Here is an 18,925-nt window from a genome sequence, read left to right as displayed (position 1 = left end):
ACACTCTTCGGGGAATAAGAGTTTCCCTATACCTCGACGACTGGCTGATCAGAGCGTCGCGTCGAGAGAGAAGTGTCTGAAGGACTTGCAGTTCACTTTAGCCTTAGCGAAGTCCCTGGGACTTCTGGTCAACCTCGAAAAGTCGCATCTGACCCCAACACAGTCCATCGTGTATCTGGGGATTCAGATGGATTCAGTGGCTTTTCGAGCGTTTCCGTCCCAGGAACGTCAGCAGCTAGGCTTAGAAAAGATCTCAGCCTTTCTAAGGAAGGAGACTTGCTCGGCGAGGGAATGGATGAGTCTGCTGGGGACCATTTCCTCTCTTGGAAAGTCTGGAAAGGTTTGTTTCCTTGGGAAGAACTGCACATCAGGCCTCTCCAATTCTTCTTGGCAGACGAGTGGAAGGCAAAAGACGATCTCGATGCAGTATTGAGGTATCGATTCCGATCAAGAACCACCTAAGATGGTGGTTGGACCCTCAGAAGCTGCAAGAGGGTGTGTCCCTAAGTCTTTTGAGCCCCGACCTAGTGTTGTTTTCAGACGCTTCCATCACAGGATGGGGAGCAACACTAGGGGGGAAGGAAGTGTCAGGCTCCTGGAGAGGGGAACAGGTAGCCTGGCATATAAATGTAAAAGAACTGGCAGCAGTATTTCTGTCCCTGCAGTTCTTCGAGAAGAGTTTGGAGAACAAGATTGTTCAGATAAACTCGACAATACCACAGCACTCGCTTATTTAAAAAACCAGGGAGGTACACACTCCAGAGCGTTGTACTCCCTAGCGAGAGAGATTCTGCTGTGGGCAAAAAGGAAAGAGGTAACGATCCTGACGAGATTCATTGCAGGTGTGCAAACGTCAGGGCAGACCTTCTCAGTCGTCGGGACCAAGTCCTTCCGACGGAATGGACCTTGCACGAGGACGTTTGTCGAGACCTGTGGACGCTGTGGGGACGTCCACTGGTCGACTTATTCGCAACGTCAAGGAACAAGAGACTTCCTCTTTACTGCTCCCCGGTCCTGGATCCAGAGGCAATCGCGGTGGACGCGTTGCTTTGGAATTGGACGGGCCTGGACCTTTATGCCTTCCCACCATTCAAGATTCTGGGGGAAGTCATGAGGAAGTTTGCGGCCTCGGAAGGGACAAGGCTAACCCTGATCGCTCCGATGTGGCCAGCAAGAGAATGGTTCACAGAGGTCATGTCTTTCCTTGTAGACTTTCCAAGGACATTGCCCTGGAGGAAAGATCTACTCAAACAGCCTCACTTCGAAAGGTTTCACAAAAACCTCTCGCTCTGAGTCTGACTGCGTTTCAGACTATCGAAAAGTTGGCCGAGCGAGAGGTTTTCGAAGGCAACTGCGAAGAGCAATCGCACATGCGAGACGTGCTTCCACAAGAGCTGTTTCAGTCCAGTCGAAGTGGGCTTCCTTCAGGGCATGGTGTAAAAAGGAGGGAGTTTCCTCTTCCTCGACCTCTGTGAACCAGATAGCTGATTTTCTGCTATTTCTCAGAAATGTGCAGAAATTAGCGGTCCCTACCATCAAGGGATATAAAAGCATGTTGTCAGCGGTTTTTAGGCACAGAGGCCTAGACCTGTCTGACAACAAGGATATTCATGACCTTTTGAAGTCTTTCGAGACCTCGAAGGTTCCTCTAATGAGACCCCCTTCATGGAATCTGGATGTAGTCCTGAAATTCCTTATGTCGAACACTTTTCGAACCGCTTCAGACAGCGTCTCTTTCGGAATCTGACAAGGAAGGCTCTTTTCCTAACTTCTCTGCGACGGCTAAGAGAGTTAGTGAAATTCAAGCGTTTAGCAAGTTAATGGGCTTCAAAGGGGACAATGCGTTCTGCTCGTTGAACCCATCTTTCTTGGCGAAGAATGAAAATCCTTCGAACCCTTGGCCGAAGACTTTTGAGATCAAAGGTATGTCAAGTCTGGTGGGCCAAGAACCAGAGAGAGTCCTTTGCCCGGTAAGGGCTCTCAAGTTCTACGTGCATAGAACTAAAGAGGTTGAGGTCCCTCAGGTAACCTCTGGTGCTCTGTGAAGAGGCCAGAGTTACCTTTATCAAAGATGCAGTGGCTTTCTTTCTAAGGGACACCATTCGGGAGGCTCATTCATCTTTCCAGAAGACTGATTTGAGCCTCTTCCGAGTAAAAGCGCACGAAGTACGAGCCGTCGCTACCTCTCTTGCCTTCCAAAAGAACATGTCAATCAAGGACATCCTCGATTGTACCTTTTGGAGGAGCAACTCCGTCTTCGCCTCACATTACCTAAGGGATGTGAGAACGATCTATGACGATTGTAATGCACTGGGGGCCATACGTTTCTGCGGACACAGTATTGGGGTCCGGAGTAGCTCTTTCCCATTCCTTATTAGGTTAAGTTAGGTGTTAAGTTAGGTTGTTGTGTTTTTAGGTTGTGGTGAGTCTTATGTGAAGATCTACCCATCCGTTAGCTAGTTTTAAGGGGTTTGTGTATAGTTGGTCAGGTGGTGGTCAGTTGCTTCGTTGCCCTCATTTGTATGGCCTCGATGATCTTGTCACGCTGAGGTCTCGCACCGTTGACAGATCATCCAGAGCGCACCAGCACTACAGGTCTCCACCTGGCTGGCAACTCTGTAATTAAGCAAAAGCAGCCTTACGTGACAGTAATCACATAGTCTACTTTGCAAAAACAGGTAAGGAACCAAGATGTATATCATCTACTTAATTTTAGTTTCCCCAAAAAAATCCTATTCTGTCTTTCCCCCCACCATCCGAAAGGTGTGTGATTCAGCTATATATATATCTGTCAGGTAAGTGGCATGAACAAATGTTTATTGTTATTGTACAATTAAGTTTGTTCATGCTTACCTGGCAGATATATATAATTAAAGTGCCCGCCCTCCTCCCCTCAGGAGACAGAGGCATTAATAAAAAATATGAATAGAAAATGGGAATGGTTCCTGATATCCGCCTCCCAGCGGCGGGAATGGGTACTACCACCTGGCCGCCCACTGCGTGTGCCGCGAGTTTTGAAATTTCTGTCGGACGTCAGAAAATACAGCTATATATATATCTGCCAGGTAAGCATGAACAAACTTAATTGTACAATAACAATAACATTTTTATGTTGAAACAAAGTTTAATGTATACTTACCTGGCAGGTATATAATTTAATTCCCACCCGCCTCCCCTCAGGAGACAGGGTTCAGAGAAAATCTGGCCCAATTGGGAACGGTTTTCCTAGCGCTAGCGCCACGGTAACGGGGTGGTGGTTGCCTGACTACTATAGGTTACTAGCGTTTTGCCGCGAGTTTTGAAAATTTTCTGCCAGGTGGAACAGAGAATATAGCTATATATATACCTGCCAGGTAAGTATACATTAAACTTTGTTTTAACATAAAAACTTCATTTTTGAGGGTGGGCAAAACCGTGGTAGTCGGTGAGTTGGCCAGTCCACTCGGTTGTTTACCTTAGTATTTGGGTTGCTTATTAAGAATTTACTGTTATTTTTTGGGGGTCGACTGTAATTAACCCCCAGGGGCTAGTACTAAACATGACGAATACATTGGATGCCCCATTCCTAAGTGGCTTTTGCAATTGTGGAACCATTGCTTGCAGTCCGTGCAGAGTTATTGCCTAGAATTACCAAACTCTGTACCCAGTGGAACTTCCACCTTGTTTAGTACCAGACCTTAGGGGATGAATTAAAAACATAAACAGTAGATGTTAAATGTCTCATTGCCTCAGTTGATTTCCTATAGTATCTCATTTCTGTTGCTTTATGTTACACCCTTTTCTATATAAATTAGCCAAAAAATTATATTAAGTATCTTTGTGGTGTGTTGTCCTTTACATTTACCATAATTATAAACAGTATTTCCAAGTAACAACTCTGCACGGACTGCAAGGAACAGTCTCGCAAATATGAAAGCCACTAGGGATCAGGGGGTCAAATGTATTTTGCCATGTGTAGTACTATTCCTTGTGGGGTAATTACGATCAACTGACAAATAATAAAAAATTCTTAATAAGCAACACCAAAATACTATAAAGTAAATTTTCAATTAAATAACCCGATGCAGAGCAGTTACTTAGATCTACCATATAAAAAAAAAAGCTTGGAAATATTCCAGTCTGCAACATGCAGGGACTAGGCCACTGTAGCACTGTAGTAGTCTTTGTTTTACTGAGGAAAATAGTTTTACTGTAGGTTTGGATATTTCATTAGCATACCCAGTAGGCTAAGTTTAGGCAAACAGTAATGATGGATCCCAGTAGGAAATCAGTGCCTATCACTTGGAAATACAAAACTAGCAACATACAGGGATGCAGCCTAATGAAATCTAACCTAGGGTGTAGGGTTGACCAACCATTTCTGACATAAATGAGTACTACATTCCTGAAAATAACATTGAAAACATGCAAAGAAAAAAATTTACGTTCATGATCATTTTCAAAAGCTACGCATTCAAATACATCTTTTCCATGTCAGAGTTGTTAAGTATGTATATATACAAAACTATTGAAAAATGTTAGGCTATTTGACATTCAAAATCTGTAACATATCCAAAAGATACTTTTTATATTTTATGATCTTACATATTTTGTGAACATAAAAGAAGGACTCCACTTGGATACATTGTTTATTAATAAAATGTTTTGATTAATATAGAAAAGGGTGTATGCCTATGTGATGCAGTGGAGGCTAGACAACTTTAGAAATTAACCATCAAATCGGCGGTTTTTTGAGAAATTAACCATCAAACTGACAGTTTGTTTTTGGTTTTAACACTTTTCATTGTAATGTAGTACTAAACATAAATGTGATATCCAGTGGAGCTTTTCTATTTAAAAACTAAAAGTTAATTTTGTCACATCGTTTCAGTAAATTTTTAAGTAATCTCACATATAGTACATCACATACACCTTTTTCTATATTGTTCAGTCAAAAATTTCATTAATAAACAATATCTCTGTGTGGACCTCTTCCTTAGAATTACCGGCATCTTTCCTATATCTTATAAATTTGTAAGGCACCCATTCTAAATATACCTAAATTTTTGTATTGTGTCTTGGATTAATAAGTTGGTAGCTTTTGGTAAGGCTCTTGGCTCAAATAGATAGACCAGGCCTATTTACTGGACATGACATGCTGTTTGGTGCTTATGTACTGGTTCATTTTACCTTTGCTAGGCCATGCTGAGATATGGGAAGTTGAAATGCACAGTATATGCTGATAATTAAGACTAAAAGATATAGATTACTTTTACCAGGAGATTTGTGAAATACATTTGCATAGTATTATAATTTTTATGTTAATTGCACAATACTACTTGTTATAGTATCTGATGAGATCCTGGTAAACTATATTAGAATACAAAATACCTAACAACTCATGGGCTAGCCTAACTTTGTGAGTTACAGTTAATCATATTTATTTTATTATAACTTATCCACGTTAATTCATGCCTATTGTACGTAGGCTCACACCCTCAGCTTTATGTAGGTTTCTTACTTTGTTCTGGCTTTTAAAATACGTACTAGGAACGCTATCATGTATAAAAAAAATAGGGAAATTATACCATTGATGACTGTGCACATTACATTTATTCATTTGTAGTTCATGGTATCGAGAGAGAGATAAATTAAGTTAAAGTGAAGTGAAGGTAAGGTAAAATCTGATCTTAGCATTTAAAATTAGGTTCATATTAGGTATTTAGAAGTCTTCTAACCTGTTTTCAGTGTAGTTGTTTGATAATTGTATCTTTGTGGTCATTCATTGTTTGCCATTGACCTTGAAATATATTTTCTTACCAATATGTATTAGTAAAACTGTAGACTGGGTGGTAACTAGTAATGTAGGCAACCCTGAGACCATTACATCTTATTTCCACCCCATTTGAGGTGCCATCCAGCCTGCCCATTCTTCGTGATTTCCCTTCCCTTTGTACTGTTATTCAGCTTACATCCTCCATATCTACTATAACTGCTACACCCAATTCGAAGCTTTCCTCCCAAGTAGGATGGGATTGAGTGAATTATAATGGAAGTGTCCAAGAAATACTGATTTTTCTTTCCATCTTGATTTATAATACTGTTTATATATGCATTGCATTGTATTAAACTTATTACTGTAAAATACAATTTATGTGCAACTTTTAACTACTGATTTTGGCCAAGAAGGATTATTTGTCCTTGTTTTAGGTAAGGTTTAGATGTACTATACCTATTCATCTAAGTATAGTTCTGCATTACAAACTTTAGGGAGTATTAGTTAGTGAAAATGCATTTAAAAAAAAAAAAACTAAAAAGAAATTTATTGCCTGGTAGACCACTTAGCTAATGGGGAATGTGTATGAGAATACGCCGTTTTTTTTTAAATATTTGTGTAAGATTTCTGATACAGTTAACACAGTTTATATATTATACTTATCATTTATTAATTGCTCCCTTTTTTTTCAGTATTATTCTCTTCTGTGATCATGTTACAATGGAATTTGGGGGGCAACTCCCTGCTGAAATGAGAGGAAGTAAGACTGGTCGTCTCTACCTCACAACTCATAGAATGATTTTCAACAACAAGGAGAGCAAAGATTCATTGCAGTCATTTGCAGCTCCATTTTTTTCATTGAAGGCAGTGTGTATGAACAGTACTATTTGTATCCTAATTTAAGGCTCACGTGAAGTATAACTTACACTAATGTACTAGACATGATTTTCTTTAGGTGCATGACGGCATAGAAGCTGGAAAACTGTTAACTTATTGATAACTAGCACTTTGCACAATTTGATCAAATAATTCTTAAGAAGTAGTGTAATATTCTAGTTGTATGTAGCATTGTAGTTGCCAAGATACATTGCACTGGGTGGTTGTGTTTATGAAAATAGGACTGCAAGAGGTGATAGCATTAAGCTGTACAAAGCATGGACAGTACTGTATTTTAGTTTGCATTTGTTTAAATATGATTTATTTGATTTTATTCTTTTTTAAGGAACAATGCTGATGATGCTTAAAATTGTACAATACAAATGTATTTTTGATAGGGTTTAAACCTTTATCTTTTGTTTTATACATGAGACACAAAGAGGATTAAGTTACTTAAGAAATTATACAAAAAAGTTTGTGTAAGTTTCAGGCCCAATTCTTCGATTTTATGTTGGCAGTATCTGGGTAATGGGAAATTTACTGCAGTTGGAATAAGCAGTTGCAGTCTGCATCCCCCACCTGTTCTCTTTATGTACTACATAGAACTTGCTCTTATTAGTTTGGGCATGCATTGCAGGCTGACTTATAGGAATTTCCCTTGAAATTTCTAAAGTTGAGTTATTTCTTCAAAACTTAAAACAAACTTCTCTGTATATTAGTTAATAGATTCATGATGGTTGTGAAAGTGCATGGTGATTTATTGCTGGTAGTCAAGAGAAAGAGGGTGGGGATTAAAGCCAATTTTTATCTTGTGCTGTTGGGTAGAGTTCCATCTCAAATGCCACATGAGGTTCACTATGAGGAAGCATAGCAAAAGCCCTTGGTTTTAATTCGACTTAATCTGTTTCCATTTTGGGAATTTATATATAATTTTTTTTTTTTTTACTTTAATGAAAATTGTCATACGTATTGTTTACAAAACAGTGAATATTACATAATCAGTTGTTGGTTATTGTTTTGGTATTAGCCGGACTCATTGGTTTGGCCTTTATCACTTGGCAATCCATTATCTTTGCACTTTGTTTTTATTTATCCAAATAACTGAGCAAAAAAAAAAGTATATCTTAGTTTTAGTGGTAGTTTTAGCAGACCACTCAGCTGATTAACAGCTTTCCTAGGGCTGACCCGAAGGATTAGATTTTTTTTTTTACGTGGCTAGGAACCAATTGGTCACCTAGCAATGGGACCTACAGCTTATTGTGGGATCCGAACCACAATATATCGAGAAATGAATTTCTATCACCAGAAATAAATTCCTCTGATTCCACGTTGTTCGAGCCGGGATTCGAACTTCGGACCACCGGATTGGCAGCCAAGCGCAAAAACCACCCGTCCAGTTGATAGCAACTAAGTCAAAAGAAAACGCTGTTGAAGCATTTTAAAAGATAAACTGTGTGAAAATAAATTTTGGTAAATATTGAATAAAGAAGGTGCAGTTTGGGAAGTGGCTGTCTGGATGTTTTGCATACTGAGAAAGAATCTAAGGCTAAATTTAATATACAAGATACCTAGTTCCACAGTATGATACTCAGGACTGCCAAATTTAAGTGGGATAAGCAGCCTAGTTGCCAGCATTTATAGGAACATAGAGTGGAAAGTGAGAGGCGAAGGGTGGTGGTTTGTGATTGTGCAAGTGAAGTAGGTACTCTAGGTCATAGTTCATTATAGGGAGAAATGCGTGTAGTGACGGCTAATCAGTGTGTTCACCCCTAACTATATCTGGAAATTACCTGCCTACAGAAGGTGTATGAATGCAAAATTTATCCTCAAGTTGAACATTATTCATTATTAAGTAAAAAAAACTTGGTGGTACTTTGATTACAAATTCACTCATACGAAAGACAAAACTTCTGTACACACTCCTGGGTTTCAAATAGTAGGTAGATTCATGAGCAGGTGGTTTTCATACAGTTAAAGTGGCTGAACCTCAGCCAAAGTCTAATTAGTTATAAAACTGTCTAGTAAAATTGTTAATCTTTAGGTAATACAGTATTGTAACATGTAAATTACCTTAGCATATGCTAAGGTACTTTACATGTTATATGTAGGGCTTTCTGAAGTTTTTTTTTTTATGAAAGTCTTCATGTTTTCTCAAGATACAAGGCTTCATTTTATGTTGTATATATCTAAATGCTGCTCTTTACAATTTTATTGCAACAGAAGAATGGCTTTCTAGATGTAATTGTAATTATTTCTTTGTGCATAATTGCATTAGTTCTCCCACACAAGTAATGATTGTTGGCAGTTGAGGGAGCTATTAGTTCCTCATTGGATGAGTGGATTGCATACCTGCCTATCAGTTTGGTAGCCCTGAGTTTGCTCCCTGCTGTTGCCAATGCAGAATCAGAGGAATTTATATCTGGTGATAAGAAATTCATTTTCCGATATACGTACTAATGTGGTTTAGATCCCACAATAACCTGTAGGTCCTGTTGCTAAGTAACCAATTGGTTCCTATCCACATGAAAGAAATTAACCATTTTGGGCTAGCCCTAGAGGAGCTGTTAATCAGCTCAGTGGTCTGGTTCAACTAAGGTATACTTAACTTTGAGGGATCTATTGCAGTTTTGGATGAATTTTAACTGTAAAGCACGTTTAAAAGTGGCTGCATGTTAGTTCTTTAAAAAAAAAAAAAATTCTCTTAATCAAGCTTTAAAGTCTGAGACTAGGGAAATGTATTCAATTTTTCCTTATGATTTTCTGTAAATTCATGCATCTTTTGTTACTAAGATATTACTTGTAGAGAATTTGTCTGGAAAGAATTAGACAAATTTTTGTATATTCATAACCTCTGTAAATTGATATGTATGGCTATCATTATTTCAGTGTAGTAAATTTATATGTATGGCTTTCATTATTTCAGTGTAGCGTGATGAAAATTTTCTCCAAGTAGTATTAGCAATTCCTTTAGGTCTTAGCTTTCATGATTCAAATTTGTTCCTTGTGAATTATATTTATTTGACTAAACTAATGCTTTCTTTTCCAATTAGGTGGAGCTTGAGCAGCCAGTGTTTGGTGCAAATTATATCAAAGGGGTTGTGAAAGCACAGCCTGGCGGGGGATGGACAGGAGAAGCAAAGTTTAAGCTAACATTCAAACATGGTGGTGCCATTGAATTTGGTCAGGCTATGCTCAAGGTGGCTTCTTTAGGTGAGTAATCTTAAACTTTTTTTTTATTCATGTTTTCAGTATTTTTCATTTCAGGGCTAATATGCCCTTCCCACCTCCTCCCCCACTAAGAACCCAAAAGGGTATGGGAAGCATCAAATATAGGTGACGAAACATATGGAACAGCATCATGCATAGTTGGAACAAAAGAAGCTTAAGACACTTGGTCATCCAAAGATGGCAGTGTCTCCTTTCTCCTGTACTGACTCTGCATAAACCTAACTTTGTTCCGATACGTAATACAAACCATCGGTCCTTTAACAATAGGAAGTAGCTAGCGGCAGCTGGAAGGGCGGTCGTAAGCTTCGAACAAGGGGAGAACGGTAGTTAACTGCTTGTCCGATCGTCGCGCGCCGCGCGACTGGGAGGTAAACAAATCACTTTTGCTTTCGGCCGTGTGTGGGAAGGACGTGTTCGCCATCGCTCTGCCCGCTTGTCGTTTGCTTCAATTCTTGAGTATTTGGTTTCTATTTCTGTGTATCAGGAGTGATAGTAAGTACTTTTTTCTCTATTTCAATTGATTACAATGAGTGAATCAGAGGAAATTGAAATTTCACCGCGCCCTCCAGTCGCCCGTAGAGTGTGTCCCGGGCTGGAGGGACGTAAATGTGGGGGGTTCAGGTCCTTTGTGGAGGTGGACCCCCACGAGGTTTGTTCTCGTTGTCGAGGGCGGGGGAGAGTGCTCTCGTAACGAGCCATGTATGGTTTGTATGAATTGGTCCGAGGCGCAGTGGTCCTGCCTCCCGGCAGCCCCCACGGTTTGCGCCTTCCCCTGCGGGTAGCGGAGTCCTTTTCCTCTCTCGATCCGTCGATGGTGGTGGAGGATGGGGCGCCCAGTTACCCACGGACGTACAGTTGTATTCGGGGTCTTCTGTCCGCTCTGGGGGGGGAATTTGCGCCCCCCAGGCGCGGGAAGCCCCTCCTATTAACCCGACTCTTGCTTCCGCAGGTGTGTCAGCAGCGAAGGACGACTTGGGACAGGTGTGGGAGTCGCTGGGGACTGCAGGGAGTGCCCAGCATCCAAGGGGTGTTTTTGATACAGCGGTTGGCGGGGTCGGCCGTGGTCACTCATGGTGCGGTGACCACCACGACGACCACATTAACTACCCCTGCGTATGAGATGCCAACCACATCTTGTATATACGCCTCACATAATGTCGGTGACACCCACGGTGGCAGTACAAAAACCAATTGCCGCCGTTCCAAAGAGGACGATGCCACCACCACCACCTGGATTTTTTCCTTTGCCGACCCCGGACTTCCGCTGCCCCAAGAGTACCCCCCTGGACCTGCCGCCAGTGCCACGGATGTCGGTGACTGTCGACAGGACGCCTGGCTCTCCCTTAGTACCTACCGTGCCTGCCGTACCTGTGGCCGCTCCAGCGACTCTTTCCTTTTCAGGTGCACATTCAATTTCAGATGTTCCTGCTGTTCCTGCTGTTCCCGGACCTGTTCCTGCCGTTCCCGCTGCTGGTGTTGCTGTAACAGTCTCAGGTCCTTCCGGACAGGTGCAGTCGGGCCCTGTTGCTTCGGCAACTGCCCCGGCTCCCTCCTGGATGGGAAGACCCTGACGTCTGTCCTGCGGAGCCTGGCGAAGAAGAAGAGGAAGAGGAAGAAGGTGTCGTCATCGTCTTCATCGTCTTCTTCGTCGTCTGCTGCCTCTCCTTCCCCTTCGACTTCTAAGGCCAAACAGCCGAAGAAGAAGAAGGTTGCCTCCTCCCCCCCTAAGAAGACTCCTTCGGGATCTTCTAAGGGCCCGGCTCGCTCAGGCGAGCTGGGGAGCTCTTCTGCTGGTCCTCCTGTTCCTTCGGGTGCGGGGCCCGTCGCTTCTTCTGCAAAGAAGAAGTCGACGGGGACCAGAGGTGCATCAGCTTCGGCTGGTGCGTCCTCACCTGGTGCTAGTGGTTCTGCCGCTAAGCCAGGTTCCGGTCTCGGCTGCCTTTCTCGTTCGCGAGAAGCACCGAGTGGACGCTCTTCTAAAGAGGACCGTCCAGCCAAAGTTTCGACCACCGAGCTCGCTCGCCGTCAAGACAGCGGCACGGAGCAGAAGACGGCGAGAGTCGTGCACACGACTTCTCGCCAGGCCACTGGACGCTCTCGCAGCGACCAGCCGGCTGCTCGGGCTGACGTGACGGTCACTGACCGGCCACGGGTTGAGGCGAGGAAGGAGTCCCCACGGCCGCCGGTACCAGCCACGGCTAGTACCAGCGGTTTGACCGCGCGAGAGGACGCTGGCCGGTCTCGACGCGAAAGGGAGCCTAGCAGGTCACCCGTCCGCCGCTCCCGATGGGACCGGGCGGAGACGGTGACCAGCGGCAGCTCGCCTGACGCTAGAGAGCGGTCTCGACGTTCTCAGCCGAGCCAATCGCCCCAGGCGAGCGGCGACGCTAGGCCTGCTGCTAGACCGTCACCGCGGGTTGACGATCGGCAGCAGCCCTCTGCGCACGCTGGTCCTGCCAGCGAGCGCGGGGGGAGCGTCAGGTCTGCCTCTCCTATACCTTCAACCTCCTCGGGCTATACCGGGAGGAGCGAGGTACCAAGGAGCGATCACGAGAGGTGCGCCGCTCGTGACCCAGCTATGACGCCGTACGGCTCAGGCACGGTCTTAGGACCGACCAGGACGTACGCGCAAGTAGTTGGAGGCGACCGTCAGGGGTCTGTCGCTGTTCCTCCTTCTGAAGGAGGAGTATCGAGGGATATGCTCTTGTTGGAGGGACTGGACGGTCCTACTCCACAGGACGCTGTGACGCCCGAGATACAGAGGAACTTCGCGGAAGTCATTAAGCTGATTGCGTCTGCATAATGGCCTCGCGGAAGGATCGCCGCTACCACCATCAGAGCCCACGTCCCGGCTCGAGTCATTTTGGGGTCCCAAGAGGGAGCCCAAAATGATGATGGGGTTGCCACGATCAGAGCTTGCGGACTCAGTCCTGGATCAGGTGGAGAATCTCGTCTCAGGACGGGAGGACTCGCTAAAATCCGGACGGTCCTCTAAGCTGCTTCCTCCTCCTCTACAGCGGCAGAGGCGTTTCTACGTGCCATCAGAAGACCCGATACTGCCGAAACAGGTTAACCCGGAGTTAGCGAGGCTGACTCCAGGTGTGTCCCTGCAGCAGCTCCTGTCGGAGAACCTATGGTTCTCGCAGCAGGAGGCACTTGCCCTGGAATCTACCGCTATGGCAGCATTCCAGGCAGTTTCCTGGTTGGATTTGTGGTCCCTCACAATATCCAAGGTGGCGGCCGGCTCCGGGAGTTCTGCTCTCGAAGACGACGCTTCCTTCAGGAGACTGTGCCAGTCTGGAGGAAGAGCAATCTCTTACCTCGCCCATCAGACTGCTAACCTGTGGGCCAACTTGGTTCTTCGGCGTAGGGACGCAGTCCTTACCCGAGTGACCAAGGGGGCTGGGCGTGAGGCGGCACTCGGGCTAAGAAATGGACCTCTTAGGAGTTCCCCAGCTCTCTTTCCTGGAGAGATGGTGGACGCTGCGGTGGAACGGCGGCGCACTGACGAGAGTGACCGCTTAGTCCACCAGGCAGTCTCGAAGGTTTCTGGGCAACCTCGAGTAACTGCGGCCAAACCAAAGAGAGCTTGGCTAGCGCTTCCACGGCGGCGAAGACGGTTGCACCGTCCAAACCCCGTGTGAAGACTCCAGTTGTTTCGACTTCTGCGAGAGGAGGCCGCAATCAGCCCTCCTCCCAGCCCTCCTTTCCCCGAGGAGGTGCTGGAAAGAAGTCGAAACGAGGAGGGAAACGCTAGGGACGGCGTTCCCCCTCACCTGCTGCCGGAAGTGGGGGGGTGCCTGGCGAGCCATTGGGCGACTTGGCAGCGCTACGGCGCCGAGAACTGGATAGTAGACGTCCTTCGGGAGGGATATCTACTACCCTTCGAGTCTCGGCCCCCCTCATCTCCAAACCGGTCCATCTACAGACCTATGTCCGGGGATCAGCAAAGGACAACGCTCTTCGACAGGAGATCAAGACCATGCTGGCGAAACGAGCTGTAGAAATCGTGGAGGACCAGTCACCAGGCTTTTACAGCCGCCTCTTCCTAGTGGAGAAGGCATCGGGGGCTGGCGCCCGGTGATAGACCTCTCTCCCCTGAACCGCTTCGTTCGCACGACGCGGTTCACGATGGAGTCGGCACGCTCAGTGCTCGACTCGATCAGGGGGAACGATTTCATGCTTTCGGTGGACCTGAAGGACGCGTATTTTCAAATACCCATCCATTCAGTCCTCCAGAAAGTACCTCCGCTTCATCTTCGACGGGACGGTGTACCAATTCAGGGCACTTTGTTTCGGTCTCTCAACCGCCCCACAGGTGTTCACGCGAGTGTTCACTCTGGTGTCGGCTTGGGCCCATTCGAACGGGATACGTCTTCTGAGGTATCTCGACGATTGGCTAGTCTGGCGAGCTCCCGCTCGCAGTTGCTACAGGACAGAGATCGACTCCTCAAGTTTTGTCGCGATCTGGGGATCGTGATAACTACGAGAAGTCCGATCTCGAACCCAAGCAGAAGATGAAGTACCTGGGTATGCTGATAGATACGGTAGCAGGCAAGTCTTTCCCGCAGACTTGCGTATCAGCAAATTCAGGGAGGCAGCCGGCCGGTTCCTGTCGCGGCAGGAACAGGCAGCACAGCAATGGCAAGTCGTGATCGGCCATCTGTCGTCACTCGAGAAGTTAGTCCCTCACGGGCGTCTTCACCTGCGGTCTCTCCAGTGGAGGCTAAGGGAGAGTTGGTCTCAGGCCAAGGATCCTCCTTACTTTCCCGTGGCTATCACGGACAAGGTGAGGCAGGACCTAGCCTGGTGGCTCGACGACAAGAACCTCTTAAGAGGAGTGCCCATACGCACTCCCCCCCCGGAGATGCTTCTGTTCTCAGACGCATCGACCGAGGGATGGGGCGCACACCTGGAGGAGTTGCTGACTGCAGGTGTGTGGGGACCATCACGAAAAGCACCTTCACATCAATGTCCTGGAACTCAAGGCGGCGTTCAACGCTCTCCAAGAGTTTCGGGACCGCTTGGTGGGACACTCAGTGGTGTTGATGTGCGACAACACCACAGTAGTGGCATATGTCAACAAGCAGGGGGGGCTAGTGTCTCTTCCGCTCCATCAGTTGACGGTGCAGGTGCACGAGTGGGCCACGGCTCACTCGATAGAGCTGTCAGCACGCTACATTCCAGGCAAGAGGAATGTAGTAGCGGACAAGCTCAGTCGTCGGGATCAGTGATAGGGACCGAATGGTCTCTACACCAAGATGTGGCGGAAAGGCTCTTCAACCTGTGGGGGCGACCGGTCGTAGACCTGTTCGCCACCCGGCACAACAGGAAGATCCAGGTGTTCTTCTCGGCCGTGCCGGACCCATGGGCAGCTGCAGAGGACGCTCTCCAACACCCCTGGGACAACCTCTTCGCTTACGCCTTTCCTCCCTTCTGTCTGATTCGGAAAGTGATCAGTCGAGCGCTGGTCACTCCCAATCTCAGAATGATCCTGGTGGCTCCCAAACGGCCTCAAGCCGTTTGGTATCCGGACCTGCTGGCTCTTCTTGCAGACGCACCGAGAGAGCTACCCAAACTGGCACAACCTTCTAGCCCAGCCACGCTAGAACGGTACCACCGAGCAGTCCAGTCCCTTCAACTTCACGGCTGGCTGTTATCCACCATCTCTTGCGAACGAGAGGCTTTTCTCGTAGCGCAGCAACAGAGATGGCTGGACACGTCAGACAGTCCTCTGCAGCTGTATACCAGGGGAAGTGGGCCGTCTTCTGTGGTTGGTGTCGTAGACAGGGTCTGTCTCCTCTCAGAGCCACTCTTCAGCAGGTAGCGGATTTCCTCGTGTTTCTTCGCCGAGAGAAGCTCCTCTCAGTACCCACAGTTAAGGGATATAGAGCCGCTCTGGCTCTCGTCCTAAAACTGAGGGGACTGGACATCACGAATTCGTTCGAGATATCCTTGCTAATGAGGAGCTTCGAAAGGTCTTGCCCACCCAGGGAACTCATGGCCCCCTCCCTGCGTGGGACGTGACTCTCGTCCTTAGGAGTCTGACTCGAACACCGTTCGAGCCACTCCGAGAGTCGTCAGACAGGGATCTGACCCTCAAGACCCTCTTCTTGCTGGCCCTGGCATCGGCGAAGAGAGTAGGGGAACTACATGGCCTTTCTTTTGATGTTAAACATACCAGAGGCTGGGGATCTGTGACGCTCGATTTCGTCCCGAACTTCGTAGCTAAGACTCAGAATCCGTCGATCCCTGACGACAGGTTCGAGTCTTTCACGATCCCCTCCCTGCTGGACTTTACAGATAACGATGCGGATGAGATGCTGCTTTGTCCTGTGAGGGCGCTACGGCGCTATCTGAAGAGAACTCGACATCTCAGGCCTGAGTGTCGACGCCTCTTCGTTAGCACTGGGGTCACCAAGAAAGAAGTCTCCAAGAACACGCTTTCTTTCTGGCTACGTGAGGTGATCAGGAGAGCGTACGAAGCTGATGGTAGCGACGACATCCGTACGCTCCGACCGAGAGCCCACGAAGTCAGAGGTATCGGACCCTCCTTAGCGTTCCGTAAGAACTTCTCCGTGGCGCAGGTCCTGAAGGCAGGTGTCTGGGCCAACCAGACCACCTTCACGTCCTTCTACCTTCGGGATATTGCCCACAAGTCCTTGGATACTTTTTCCTTGGGACCTGTGGTGGCTGCTCAACACGTTGTGTAAGCTTACCCAGCACCCGAGCAGGCAGAACAGCATCGATTCCTGGTATGACTGGGAGAATGCATGTGTGAATGAGAGAGTGACTGGCTTCTCTTCACCATCTTTTTCTACCTCTACCTGTGGGCAGAGGGATACGGTCGTTACCTTGCTGGAAAGGAAGTCAGATGCAGGTAAGCTATTCAACAGAGCTCCATCCTATCTCTTTAACTAGAGATAGGAGTAAATATCCACCACTTCTCCAACAAGGGGAGAAGTGGATGCCAACATGAGACAAACCCATTACTTTACATTGGCTCATGTAAAGGAAAAAGTTCTTACAATGCTGGTACGAAGAGATACGCTTGCCTCTCTCTTAGTACTCGGCCCAGAGGTCTGACCATTGATCCTGCGGTGCACACCCCGATCAATCGGACAGAGGCTTGGATCCCTCCCTCGCTCTTACGACCAGGGAGGCATTCCAGGGATGGACGAACACCAGTCTGTTCATCAAAGACTCAGATTCCACCCACCAAGAAGTGAGTCTTCCTATTGTTAAAGGACCGATGGTTTGTATTAACGTATCGGAACAAATGACAATTTGTCGAAAATTGCATTTTTCCTAACTATACAAACCTGAGTCCTTTAACATAAAGTCCCTCCTCATGCCACCCCTCACTCTGCGTATTTTGCATGGGCCAAAAGCAAAAGTGATTTGTTTACCTCCCAGTCGCGCGGCGCGCGACGATCGGACAAGCAGTTAACTACCGTTCTCCCCTTGTTCGAAGCTTACGACCGTTCCAGCTGCCGCTAGCTACTTCCTATTGTTAAAGGACCTCAGGTTTGTATAGTTAGGAAAATGCAATTTTCGACAAATTGTCATTTTTCCATTGTTTCACCGACCAACGACGACTAAATGAACATGGATTAGTAATTGTACATACGTTTTCTCTGCACCTACTGCATGTTTTGGTGAGGATCCGTAGATATCGAAGATAAAAATCTCGAACACGGAAACTGACTCACGCCAGGGCATTTCCTGTTTCTTGCAAGATCCCGAATAAAGGTTTGTTGGTGAGGCAAAACACTCCATGATATCTCACAACTTATACAAACCTACAGATCTCACACACTGAGCACACCCAGAGAAAAGATTTAAAAAAAAAGGGGGTGGCAAGCTAAGCTTGCTTTAAAGAGATAAGAGTAATCACGTCCTCTCCTAAAGGCAGAAAGGAGTAACTGATGCATTTACAGGATGCCCAAGGCATTGTGGGAGCTCCCAATTACCCCGTGATCAAGCACAGATGCCAATGCTAGTTCCTTGATTATCCCAAGTTTTTTTTTTTTTTTTTTTTTTTTTTTTTTTTTTTTTTTTTTTTTGTTTTTTTTTTTTTTTTTTTTTTTTACCGGATTTCCAGCTGTCACTAGAGGATTATTCTAATGTTAAGACCGAAGGTTTGATAATTATTAAAAATACAAATTGATAAAAAAAATTTGTCATATTTTTTGAGATTGAAAATGCTGTTCTTTGTTTTTCTTGTATTGACAATTGTACAAGATCTTTTTGGGCATTTGAAATATTAACCAAAACCTGTTTTACAGCTTCTCGCAACATGAACTCCAGTTTCCAAGATGCTCCCCCTCCATACACACCACCTGCAGCCGGGTGGTCACAGGCTCCACCACCTGCCTATGCGCCATCTGCTGGTGGTTATTATGGCTGGGTACCTCCAACAAATACATTCCCTGACAGGCCTCCAGGTTAGTGTATCAGTTTAATTTGTTCCTATGAGAGTGCAGTCCTTAGATATTTGTGATACAAGGGGATGTCTTATGATAACTACTGATTCATTAATTGAAGCCCATTAACATATTAGTTAAGGAGTGAGGGAGAGACCCCTCCCATTTACCTGGTAGAATTGGCTGTCCTTAGCAAATTTGACTATCCGTTTTTGTGATGCGTTCCTGGATTATGACTTTGGTTGCGAAACTATTATTGTATCCATTTTGTGTTCTGTCTATGAGAACAAGGTTTGAGTCTCTCTCACCTGTATTTCTTGAAAGCCAGTACACTTGTAATAATTCTTTTGGTTTATTTCAAAATTTTTGCACTGTTGTTCATACAATATATGTAACCTTTGTCTCTAGCCTTGAAGACTTCAGATGTATATTTAACCATTGCCTTTCTACTTTTAAGACAATACTTTATAGTTCCTGAGAAAGGTTTGTATATCAGAGAAATGCGGTTTACAGTAAATTTTTCTCGTGTATTGTGTGTTTGTGCACCACCTGTGTTCATCAGTAGGAGCCCTTGGCCTTTGAACTGTTCAGCTTTTAAAGGTGGTGGGGGATTCCTTCCCTGGGTTTTTCTGTTGGACCC

The 18,925-nt window shown here is 45.8% G+C and overlaps 1 protein-coding gene across 2 annotated transcripts in view; it reads left to right on the top strand.

Annotated features, from left to right (window-relative positions):
• LOC135226213 (WW domain-binding protein 2-like) overlaps positions 1-18,925 on the top strand; it is a 53,257-nt gene that overhangs the window by 13,763 nt on the left and 20,569 nt on the right. Inside the window, exons 2-4 of one of the 2 annotated variants that reach the window (XM_064265658.1) lie at positions 6,448-6,622; positions 9,682-9,841; positions 18,148-18,306. In XM_064265658.1, the coding sequence (XP_064121728.1) occupies positions 6,448-6,622; positions 9,682-9,841; positions 18,148-18,306 (494 nt within the window). The remainder of the gene's footprint in view (positions 1-6,447; positions 6,623-9,681; positions 9,842-18,147; positions 18,307-18,925) is intronic. The other variant, XM_064265664.1, reaches the window with a different exon arrangement.

This window comes from Macrobrachium nipponense, chromosome 20, assembly GCF_015104395.2.
Source record: "Macrobrachium nipponense isolate FS-2020 chromosome 20, ASM1510439v2, whole genome shotgun sequence".
In the NCBI taxonomy this organism is placed as follows: Eukaryota; Metazoa; Arthropoda; class Malacostraca; order Decapoda; family Palaemonidae; genus Macrobrachium; species Macrobrachium nipponense.
This window is presented reverse-complemented; position numbering and strand designations above follow the sequence as displayed.